At 46.1% G+C, this 13,021-nt stretch overlaps 1 protein-coding gene across 1 annotated transcript in view; it reads right to left on the reverse strand.

Moving 5' to 3' along the window:
- Positions 1-13,021, reverse strand: part of Arhgap28 (Rho GTPase activating protein 28) — a 154,221-nt gene that overhangs the window by 51,209 nt on the left and 89,991 nt on the right. The window contains exons 2-3 of the mRNA XM_051154464.1: positions 6,938-7,149; positions 1,120-1,337 (exon numbers count right to left, since the gene is read on the reverse strand). Coding sequence (XP_051010421.1) covers positions 1,120-1,337; positions 6,938-7,149 — 430 coding nt within the window. The remainder of the gene's footprint in view (positions 1-1,119; positions 1,338-6,937; positions 7,150-13,021) is intronic.

Consider the following 13,021-nt stretch of genomic DNA (forward strand, 5'->3'; position numbering starts at 1 on the left):
ACCCCCCCTCAGCCTGCAGATCAGGATGTAGCCCTAGGTTACTGCCCCAGCACCATGAGTGCTGCTATGATGACCATGGACTAAGCTTCAGAAACTGCAAGCAAGCCTCAATTAAGTGCATTCTTTTATAAGAAGTTGCCCTGGTCATGGTGTCTCTAACTAAGACACTCCCTAACAACTTTGATGTCTTACACTTTGCAATGGAACTGGTGAGAAACCTAAATCAGATGGATTAACTGATTTGTCCTCAAGCAGAGCATCAAATTTCCTTGCTCTGTATGTAGCACAAAATTTCTTTTATTCTGTGTTCTCATAAACCCAGAGTCCCATGAATCCTCTCTGTATAGCATCTGGTAAAGGATCGTGCACACAGATGCATCCAATGAACACTTGTTGGGATGGTACACACAGGATGCATCCAATGAACACCTGTGGGGATCAAGCACACAGAATGCATCCAAGGACACCTGTGGGGATCAAGCACACAGGAAGCATCCAAGGACACCTGTGAGGATCAAGCGCACACAGAATACATCCAATGAATCTCTGTTGGGATGGTGCACACAGGATGCATCCAATGAACACCTGTTGGGATAGTACACACAATGAACACCTGTTGGGATAGTACACACAATGAACACCTACCTGTTGGGATAGTACACACAATGAACACCTGTTGGGATCATGCACACAAATGCATCCAATGATATCCAATCATCCAATGATACTCTATTCATTTCTCTACCACATTTTAAACCAATCCACTTGACCTTGCTTATGAAGCCTTGGGAATTTCCTTGGGCCTCTGCGCCTTGCACAGGATTTCATTCAAGGCTTAGCTTCAGGCAAGGTGCCCCGACCCTACAGGTTCACAATCACAGCAGCTAACCTCCAACTTCAACACAGAAGGGAAGAAGCCTCGTCTGCAGGGAAATGCAGCCGTGGAGACAACGACTGATTACCCAGGCTCCAGTCAGCAGGATGCTGCAGAGCCAGTGGCCCTAGCTCCCTCTGAGACTTAGAATGGACCAGCCTTGTCTGAGATGCTTTCCCATCGCTGCTACACCCTCCCACCATGAGACCAAAGCAAATGCCTTCTGAGCCATGCTTGTTACATACAGGAGATGCGCTGACTCCAAAGACATCTCTGACGTCCCTGACAGGTTGCTTATTCTTTTTCCTCAGCGTCTGGGTGTACGTGTTGTATCTCTTCTTCACTGCGGCTGCTTGCGTCCGGGTCAGTGTAGACAGGAGGGCTTTGCCGTCGTCCTCTTCGTGGCCAGAGACCAGAGTTGACAATCCCACATCTTGTAGCCACTCGGCTTCAAGTTCTCCCTCTGGAAAACAGCATGAGCAAGGGGAGGGGCTGTTAAGAGCCTTTCTAGCAGACTGATGACTCACATAGTGACATTGCTACATCAGACAGCCAGAAGCATCAGCGAACCACACAACGTTATCCTTCTGTTGTTGCTTTGAGACAAGGTCTCGAACTCATGATCTTCCTGCCTCTTCCTCCAAAACGCTGGGGTTGCCACCTCATGCACCACCACAGCCAACGAAGACTGTCTTTTTTTCAGCAGTTATTATGAAAGAATTACTAAAAAGTTCATACTCTTTTTTTTTTTTTTTTACATAAGTAAAATAATAAAATGCTGTCTAGTAGAGCAAGGTTATGTGGCAACTATGAAAGGCAGTTTTCCTTGTTAGAGGTTAAAGATAAGCCATGTTGGGACTACCAATTTCAAGGAAAGATAAAATATGAACATTTTGACTGAAATTGTAAGAGAAATGTCATGATTTGGTAGAACACTTTTCTTTCCCCCAGTCACTCAAATACACCCCTTAGTAGCTGACAGACCCTGGTAAATGTTGTCTCTAGCCCTCAGTTTCCCCTCGGCAGATGAGCACCCAGCACTCCTTTTCCATGCTGCTCCAGGGTTGACTTTCTCCTATTAGAATGGGGCTCAGTCACCACTGGCAGAGTCTCAGCTTTCGGTGTCTTCCCACTGCCTCAGTGTGGCTCTTACACCATTTCCTGCTGACCATGTCATGCAAGGCTATCAGCAACCTAGCAGCCTGTCCTCACAGACTATACAGCCCCCCTGCTGCTTGGCTGGGCCTGCCTCTGTCAGATACTCCAGGAAGTGGAAACCCGCTCGCTCTAAACCCACTCACTTGAATCCTGGACCTCAGTTAAGGCTTTGTCCCACAGGCACCACAGTCCCTCTCTCTAGATTCCTGTCTACTGGTTGAGTAGTAGGTTCTGGATGGCGTCCCATCTTCCCTTTGATCCTGGAAGATATTTGACCTTTTCTTTCTGGGATCCACGTGTCTGTGCTATTGCTGCCCCCTTGCCTTCCCTGGCCAGTGAGCTGGACGTCAGTCAGCCCGGAGCACAACAGAAACAGATATTCTTGTGTTTGCATGGACACTTAGCTATCATGCCACCTACCACGATGAAGAAGCGCCCTGTGAAAGGCACACCCAAAACAGCCACACCCACCTCCCCCGGAGCTCCATCAGGGCAGGGCCACAGTGCATAGCCACTATTTTGAGAGAGAACACAACGTCCAATTAGCAGAATATAGCACCGTTGGGTTACCGGTGAAGGCAGTACGCAGCCATGAGGATTCTTTTTTGAGAAACTATTTACGAATTTGGCAAAGAACCTAGAACAAAATAGTGAATGTTCATCTTCCTGATACCGATACTCTGAACACGCGACAATCTATTTTTCAGAAAGCACTTCAATGCCCAAGGTTCATCTGGATGAAAGCTGCTAAAGGGACTCAGGGTAATGCTCCCATGCCGAGAGTCCACTGCACATGCATCTCTGGGAACTCTGCTGAACAGGCTTGTCACGAGGGAGGGCTGTTTGATGAGCAGATTAGGCTGCTGTGTAAACATGTCTTAAAGCCCTGACCTCTGCTTCCACAGCTGTATCATCCGTACATCATCAACAGACACGGCGAATGCGCCTTCCGTCCCATTCCCAAACATGGCAAATACTTTATTTACTGTTGTGCTTGTTTGCTCGGTAAGCTGCACCTTTAATGGAAATGAACGTTGAGTTGACGATATTAGCTTTCATGTGAGGTGATAAAACTTGGGCTACAGAACACTCAAACCTGGAAGGACTTCTTCTGCTTAAGCCTCAGGCAAGACTATGAAGCCTAAAGATGAAATATGTATGAACCTTAACATTTTAAGAATTGGATTATGTTTCTCTCCACTTAGATAGGAATAATGAAAGAATAGAAGCAGGGTGGGAGGGCAAGAGAATTAATATAAATCAAGAGTATTGATGACCTAAAACCTCTCTTCCCTAGGGCAAAACACAGCTAGAGTGTTTTCCTATGTGAGATACATCCACTGCAGACCCTCATCTGACTCACGTCTGCCGAGTTAGGGGGAATTGAGCCTCACGTTTTCTGTTCCTGCTGCCACACATACATCTTCAGTGCAGAACCCCACACTGATTTTAGCTCCACACAGCGAGCAGCTGGCTCAGTATGGACTCGACTCTACCGATCATGTTATATTCAGCACGCTCAAGCCTGAGTCCGCAGTTTACATCCCCTACCCGTTCCTCTTTCGCCTCCCCCGCTTCAATATACAAGGCTCACCACCAACTAATGAGGCAGAGGAGTGTCCCAGGAAATACCAACCCCAGCACGCTGCCAAGACTTTCTGATATCAGTTCCTCATCACATCACAGTTTCTTCCAGCTTGCTTTCTTCAGTTGGCTCTGAGTAGCTTTGTTGCTATGGGGACACGCTCTGTATCTAGGCTAGCCCTGAACTTGCCATGCTCCTGCCTCTGCTCTTTTGAGTATTGTATTACAGGGCTGCACTACCAAAGTCCCAGGCTCCCACGTCCCCTTTATGTATTCTATCATGGCTGTTGTCAAAGCCACCATCGTAGCTCACTTAGACTTCCACACAGACTGCCCACAGCTCTTCCTACAGCTGCTCTGTGGCCCCTTCCAAGCCATGTCCTACATTAGTCCTCGTAAGTAAATATAAGACACCTCCCCTTGGTTTCAATGTCTTCTTTAAGGTGTATTTATACAATATTCTCCTTCCCCGTTCCACAGCCACACCAGGCTCCTGTGGGGCCCTCAGAAGCTCTGTGGTACATGTGGATAAGCCAGTCTCCTTTAGCTCTGTCACTACTGGCTCTTCCATACCTCAGTTTCTCTCTCAATGAAGCATTTCTCTTGAACCCAGGAGGCAAGGTCATGCCCTAATGCTGTCAACCTCACTTCTGCTATTTCTTTTTTCCTTCAAGTAATTTCCCCTCAAGTAGGTCTTGATCTTGTTTCACTAAGCACCCTTTCTTCTGCTAGCTCAAGTCCATGGGAAAAAGGAAGGCTTCTGGCTTGACTTGCAACCCCGACACCTTGTGAAGTACCTAGCTGAGGGAAGGCATACACACTTGATGAATTAATTAGTTGATCAACTAAGTTTCAAATGAAATATCTAATTATAAATACTAATCTAGAAAGTTATAAAATTAATAAATATACAGCCCCAACTTTTAAAAACAAGCCTGCCTATCTTGTGCAGCATTTCACACCAGAAGTCTGACTTCTCATTAAGTGTGTTGGAGACATGTATTAAAAAGACAACCAAACCTTCCATTGGGAGTTGCTGTAATTTTTACCAAAACAGCACTATGCTATAATCTCTAAATAAAACACACAAAATAATTACATATAGATATCAGAGAAGAACCACATACGGGCAGAAACTAGAAGGAGAAAACCTAAACTCATCTATTTATAAGTGCTAAAAGTGTAAATAAAGAAAATCCACAACTCCATTAGCATGTCAGGAAAAATGATGTATTCACTCAGTGGACAGCTACTGGGAGGAGCTAAACCACCCTCCAACATCTCCTGGAACCTTAACCCCCAGCAAGGTGAGTGCGGCCTTACTGGGAAACGGCATTCACAGGTAAATGATAGGCTACATGCACTCATTAGCACATGTATAACATAAGGGTGTTCAACTTCAGTTTACTTGTTATACCTCAATAAAGATAAAAAGTTAAAAAGGAGAGCTTCTAAAGCACACACGTGTAACAACTGAGGTGCAAACTGAGGTGTGTAGCTCAGTGGCAGAACACCTTCTCAGCGCGTGCAAGTCCCTGGGCTCTGTCCCAAGCACGGCAAAGCAAAGCCCCAAACAAACCTCTAGCCAAACCAAACTGCAATGAGGCCATATTGGGATGGAGCAAGCCCTTTCTTCAGTACAACTGGAATTTCTGAAAAAGGACACAGATACAAACACCTGCAGTGTTCTCGATGCCGAGAACAACACAGTCCGCTGCCCGTGAGCCAAGAGGCACCAACAGCGGCAGCTTCACCACAGCCCAGGAAAGCAGCATCCCAGGATTCTCCTGACTGCTTCAGAGAGCCCTGCTGGCTTTCAATTTCTACCTTCCAAGACTGTGAAGAATGCATTGATGTCATTAGAAACCATCCAGTTTTGTGGTACCTTGCTAATGGATCCATAAAAACGAATGGCAACTACCCCAAACCGAAATGCAACGAGCTTCTCACATACTGGCTGAATCTCACAACTGCTGAGCACCGTGACATAAACCCTATGACACACAAACATGGGAACTTGGCTACCTTTGGCCCTAGACAGTATCACTGGGAGACGTGAGACAGACAAGGATGTAACAGGAAATCTTCTACTTGAATGAAATTCCACCCCCACCCCCATCCCTGCCCTGAGAGACAAGATCTTACTATGTAGCCCAGGCTGGCCTCAAACAAGCGATCCTTCTGCCTCAACCTAAGTGCCGGGATTTTAGACATGTACCACTATACCTGGCAAAGTGACATCTTGACCCACGTGGGGTGAGAGAAGTGCCTGCCGTTGCCTCTGTCAAAGCCCACTGGCCTGTGCATTTTAAATCTTTACAAGAACGTTCCAAGTTAACACCTGCAAATAGTAACTCTCAGTCTGTAGTGGTTTGGGCTAGCAGGAAGTATTTTCCACATCCCCCGGGCTTGGACAAATACGTAAATGTATGGTAGGGGTAAGAGTCAGGTTTCTCATTATGTAAGGAAGTCCATATAAGGAGAGAACACCAGCAAAGCCCACGGCCTCAGCTTAGAATTGGAGGTTACTGGGTCGCCAGCAGGGATGTGGGGCAAGAGGCATTCTCCTTCAAGTGTCTGTCTGAAAAAGTAAAGAGCAAGGACAGGAACAACAGGAGGGAGCACTCACTATGCTGATGGAGGATCACTTCCTGGAACTGAGGCTCATGAGCTGCGAGCAAGGGCTTGCTTGTGTGCTGTGAGATTCTAACTGAACACACAGAAGTGACCACGTCGTGGTGTGGGAAAAGACTACGACACGAGAACGCCAGATGAGAAGGCTTTTGTCTCAAGGTTAACTGCTGACAAATGACAGCATTCCTGGAAGTCTTATGCGGCCATGAGGTGAAGGGAGGCAGGAAGAGCTGAGCTGTGCTTTGAGACCAAGATCCTGATGCCAGAGAGCTTGGAACCATTTGCTCTTCTCTGTTTGATTTTGGTTTTGTTTCCACCTAAAAGTCCTCAGTGTCTAATGTGATTTTCCTTTTGTAGAATGCCAGGTATTCTAATAAATTAATACCAACAAGTGTTCCAAAGTAATTTTTCCCTCTAAAACTCATTAAGGGAAACCCGCCTCCTCCCCTCTTCCACCCCACTGTTTTCCTCTCCCCGAAATGTCAAGTACACAGATGTAAATGTCAACAGCATCAGCAGGCCCAACCCAAGGGATAGCTACCCACAAGCAGGGACACGTAAGGTCTCTTGCCCAGATATTTTTGAAGTCTGCCCTCCCTCAGCTCTAGTGGGCTGACTTCTGCCTCTCGCCCTCCCCCCCACTGAAAGGATGAGGAAAAAACCCACAGGGCAGGTCCAGCCCCTTACCGTCCACAGGCTTGACCTCGGCGGTGGGCGACTGCTCTTCCTGGGTCCCCATGCTGCTGTTCTCTTTGATACTCTCGATTTCCCGCCAGAACTCCTCCATGGATGCGCTGCTGTCTACGGAGGCTTGAGAGTTGGAGCGACTGAAGGCATGGGGAGGCAGGGACTCACTGGAGAGCATCCTGTTAATTCTTCGGCAGCGAGGGATGGATTTTCTGAGGAAAGAGCGACAGCTGAATGAAACTGGGCGCCTGTGAAAAGTCACAAAATCTTGTAATCTCTGTAGAAAGTCAACAGAGAACAGACGGCTCCTCCACAGGGAGGGGCTTGATGAAATGAACACCACTCATCAGGGTCGATCTGTCCTTCATAATGAGTCTGTATAGTGTGTAATGATCATTAACAAGATTTTAAAATTCAATTTAAAAAATAAGTCTCACACATAAAATGGGGAGTTACATCGGTCAGGAATGTGTACAATGAAAGCTTATAAAGTGCCTCAGATGATGGCAAAGAGAAGTAGAGTCAGAGAGGTAGAGTCAGCTGCTCCTACTCATTAGGGTATTTACCGAGGGAAAATATAAGGTAAGGAAGGAGTGCTGGCACGGTTTTGAGAGACTCGAGCTTTTGTGTACACAACTGATGGAAAATGTCAGGCAGCTCAGGCTCTCTGAGAAAAAGGGCCACGGTCCCTCAAAAGTAATTTTTAGATGCTATATTACCATATTACCCAACAATTCCACTCCTGGAATATACCCCAAAATAACTGAAAACTGGTCCTCAAAGGGGCATCTGTCTGTGGGCAAATGCCGTGGAGGCATGTGGAGCAGAAGTCATGGAGGCATGTGGAGCAGAAGTCGTGGAGGCATGTGGAGCAGAACGTTGCAGACCTTGCGGCTCAATGGCAGAGCATTTATCTAGCGTGCGTGAGGCTCTGGGCTCAATACCCAGCAGTGGGCAGCATAACAGAAAGGGCCGGCATGGTGGCGCACACCTTTAATCCCAGCACTCAGGAAGCAGAGGCAGGTGGATAGATGTGAGTTCACGGCCATCCTGGTCTACAAAGCGAGTCCAGAACAGCCAAGGCTACACAGAGAATCCCTGTCTCGAGGGAAAAAAAAGCTTCAAAACGGACAGAACTTCAAGGTACTGTGTTAAGTGGAATGAGCCAGTCACAATGGGACACAAAGGATAATGTGTGGTTCCAAATATGCAGCGTGAGTGTGCAGTGGTCAGATTCACAGAGTGGTTGCTGGGAGAAGGGAGTGGGCAGTTAGTGAGACAGGGTTCCAGTTCTGAAATGTGCAAAGAAATCCATGACGTGATGGAGGCATGTTAGGACTGTATTTAATGACGTTAGACTTATGCTTACGAATGCTTAAGATGTTACAGCTATTTCTCATTTTTTAAAAACAAAAAATCCATTTATAATAACTTTATAGGTTAGCTGATAAGACGATAAGGCAGTAAACGAAAATAATCTGTAACAATAAACAGGGAGACCCATGTCAGGATGAGGTTGTGGGAGCCAGAACACAGAGACTGTTGGTAAAAAACGAGAAGACGTGCACGCGCGCGCACACACACACACACACACACACACACACACACACACTCTAAATATGGCTCCAATGGCTGAGCAGGGTGGTTGCCTCCTCCCACTAAGTGTGGGTCCAATGGCTGAGTAGGGCGGTGTGGCTCCACCCACTAAGTGTGGGTCCAATGCTTGAGCAGGGCAGTGTGGCTCCGCCCACTAAGTGTGGGTCCTATGCCTGAGCAGGGTGGTATGGCTCCTCCCATGGTCACTCACTGCCAGGCTGTTGTCCCTCTAGTGTAAGAGAGCTAAGGTCAAGCACTAAGTGGCTTCGTGGGGTTGGCTGCACATGTAAAACACCCAGAACACGAAAACAGTCGAAGGAAGCTCGCTTTAAAAATAGACACAGTAAGCTCCAGGGATCCCAAAATGTCACCTAAGAGATTCTGGTGAATTACACAAAATAAACTTTGATATGTAACTGACAAATTTTGACATTTCCTGGCAGCAGATTATCAGAAACACCTTCATCCCCAACCACGAAGCCTTAAGTTCTTTCTTTACTCAACAAAATCCTGTGTTGTTATTTGCTACAGTTTGGGTCTTAAAGCATCCCTAAAAGCCCTTGTGCTGTTGGTCCCTGCCTCAGCTGGGTGCTAATGAGAGGTCATGGCTGTCACTGGGAGCAAACTCATGAAGGGGAGACTGTCAACATGACTTCTCAGGTTGGCTTCCTAGCTATCATGTGTGAACAGGCCTCATATTTACACACACGCACACACATACACACACACATGCATACATACACACTGCACACACACACACACACACGTAGATACACACACATGCATGCACACACACACACGCACACACACATACACACCACACATAGCTACATACATACCACACAGCTACATACACATATGCACACACACAAACACACACATGTACACACACACGCACACTCACAGGGCACACACACATGCATACATACACACTGCACACACACACACATAGATACACACACACACGCATGCACACACACACACGCACACACATACACACCACACATAGCTACATACATACCACACAGCTACATGCACATATGCACACACACAAACACACACACACACGCATGCATACATACACACTGCACACACACACGTAGATACACACACACGCATGCACACACACACGCGCACACACATACACACACGCATGCACACACACACGCACATACATACACACCACACATAGCTACATACATACACACTGCACAGACACACGCACACACATACACACACATGCACACACACACACGCACACACATACACACCACACATAGCTACATATATACCACACAGCTACATGCACATATGCACACACACAAACACACACACGTACACACACACACGCACACTCACAGGGCACACACCATAACGCAAAGGGTTAACGAGAGCAAAGGCATAGCAGTGTGCAGCTCTGGGTGTTAAGCTCCCAGGACAGCTGCATTTGATAAGCAGGGGAGCAGTGGGCTGCCACCTACCTCAGCCGTGGCCTGCGGCATTGGCAACGCTCACTAGTGCACACGCATGAGGCTGCCACAAGAGACGTAGGGACACTGCTCTAACAGGACCAAACATCTCATCTCATCATATTTTCTAGACTTTAGTCAGCTTTAAAGGAAAATTACTTTCTGCGTCTGTGATCCTTTTCTGGGGCTCGACCACAAATAGTTTAGCTCTGACATTAACTGGCAGCAGAAAAAATTTACTTTTTAAAACTCAAGACACTTTAGAAGAAAAACATGAAATACTCAGCTCTAAAAATGTGTTGTGCAATAAAAGAAGAATTTTAGGCATCCTCGTTTGATAATTTGGTGATAAATTATTCTGTGAATTCCTTACACTTGGGAAAGGCAGAGCCATTTGTGCAGCTGAGACTCCTGTGGGATCAGCAGGCTGGCAGGACTCGCTAGCAGGACTCGCTAGCAGGGCAGCCGTCGCTCCCCACTAAGGACTCGAGACTCACGTGTGATCACCGTGCTAGCAGGGAGGTCATGGCTCCCCCTAAGGATCTGAGAAGTGATCATCAGGCTATGAAGGAAGTAGTGTTCCCCACTAAGACTTTAATGGTTGTGTTTTCCTTTAGTAACAAGATTAATTCTGAATGCCACTAACACAGTCACAAAGTACTAGTAAATCAACGCAGGTTTCTTCTATTGCTGAAACTAACACTGTTACTCGCAGTCCACTGTCTCCCAGGTATCCTGTTCAGAGAAAAGCATATGGCTATCCCAAAGTGGTATAATCATGGATTCTGTAGTTTAGTTTCATTTAAAAAAATGAATGTCCACGCATGGGAGGATGGCCTAATAGATCTCAGCACAGCATGAGTTGGCATTTGGGTTTAATAGGTAGCACTTGACCCTATGATAATTATATAATACAAAATGCAGGCTCTTTCCCTATTCCAATTATACCAGTATCACTCTATATATCAATTTTTTTAATTTTTAATTATTAATTATTTTATGTGTGTGGGTATTTTTGCCTACATGCATGGTGTCCCCAGAGACCAGAAGAGGTAACTGGTTCCCCTGGAACTACAGTTACAGATGGTTGTGAGCCACCATGTGGGTGTTGTAAATTGAACCTGGGTCCTCTGCAAGAGCAGCCAGGGCTCCTAGGCACCAAGTCATCTCCTCAGCTCTACTTAACAGTTTTTGTTTTCCCTACTCGAAAAATATGCCATAAACTTTTTTTTTTTTTTTTTTTTTTTTTTTTTTTGCATGCCATGTCAATGGCTGCAGGCAACAGAAAAATTCACCTCGGAATCTAAGCAGTCATGGAAGTGTACACAAGAACTGAAAACAATTGAAATTGCATACTTGGGAAAACAACAGGAAAGCCACAGGGAAGATAAGCTCAGGGGCAAGAAACCATCAGCTGGGGTACAGTAGAGCTCCCCACTCTTTAGAAAAACTCCTTAATGGAATCTCAAGCAGACCTTGAAGAAACTCAGCTAGCAGTAGGGACAACAACAGGTGTGTGACACTGGCCTCGAACAGCTGACAAAGAGAGTCATCCATGGAATCTGTTAGCCACAGTGAACAGCTATTATTTTTGGCCAAGAAGTTCAGAGAGCACTCTTGGGACAAACAGCCTTGGAAGAGCTTTTGTGGGAAGGGATTCAGACAGTTGGCCCTCATCCTGGGTGGGAACAGACCACAAACTCCCCTCGTGACACACTGCGTAGTGCTGGCCCCCAGGCCCACTCGGCAGTGGGGTGAGCGTGGTCCACAGATTCATACCTCACCATATTAGGGCAGAATCATGCTTAAGTTTCATCAGATGTTTGTATTTTGTTTCTTTTAGACCAAAAACAACGCCAGGAAAATCTTACACAAAACCCAGAATGTAAATTGTGTCACATAGCAACTTTAGTTAGGAAAACACTGCTAGGCTAGAAGTGGATCTTAAAGGTATGCGAATAGCTATATATTCAAAATAAAATTAGAACCGGGAGGATTTTATTCTCCACTCTGTCACCTGCTGTCTTTCTATTCATGTCTGTATTATTTGCTGACACTCACTACGGCTGTACACATTTCTACTAGCCATACATAGTGGCATTTCCCCCTCCCCAACACATACTGCCTCAGTTTCCCCTCCCCAGCATATACTGTCTCAGTTTCCCCTCCTCAACACATACTGCCTCAGTTTCCCCCTCCCCAGCACATACTGCCTCAGTTTCCCCCTCCCCAACACATACTGCCTCAGTTCCCCCCTCCCCAACACATACTGCCTCAGTTTCCCCCTCCCCAGCACATACTGCCTCAGTTCCCCCTTCCCAGCACATACTGTCTGTTTCCCTCCTCCCTCTAACCTTCATGTTCTTATGCATGGCTTCTTTTCATTTCCATCTCCTAATCATTATTATTGTTGCCTTAAAATAGTCAGGTGTTTTTCTTCAACTTAATCCTTTTATTTATCATTTCTTGTGCTGGCAATTCTTTCCTGCGTGTTCATCTATCCACAGGGGATCAGGTCAGCTTTGAACAATTCCTCTATTCTTTCTGATCCCGCGATGTATTCTAAGCAAATTAACTCTTCTTCCCTGAATGTTCCTGTTTACATTCTTTAAATGTATGATTATTATTGTGTACATGTATATGGATCATGTGTGTGTGTGTGTGTGTGTGTGTGTGTGTGTGTGTGTGTGTGTGTGTGTGTGTGGTTATGTATGCCACAGCATGCATGCTAAGCTCTTTTCTGGAGCTGATTTCTCTCCTCTCACCTTTACCTGGGCTCCTGGCATTGAACTCAGGTCATCAGCTTGCATCGTGGGTGCCATTACCCATTGATGCATCTTGTTTTAGTTTTTGACAAGTATTTTACTCAGTATAGAATGCTGGTGGTATTTTGTTGGTTGTATTGTTTAAAACCTTTTAAGGGAACCGTTCCCTTGTCTGTGGACTTCACCAGCTTTGGTGAGGACCCAGTGAGGATACTTAACAACACACAAATCTTTTGTACATAGTGTTCTTCTGG

Source organism: Acomys russatus, chromosome 12, assembly GCF_903995435.1.
Source record: "Acomys russatus chromosome 12, mAcoRus1.1, whole genome shotgun sequence".
In the NCBI taxonomy this organism is placed as follows: Eukaryota; Metazoa; Chordata; class Mammalia; order Rodentia; family Muridae; genus Acomys; species Acomys russatus.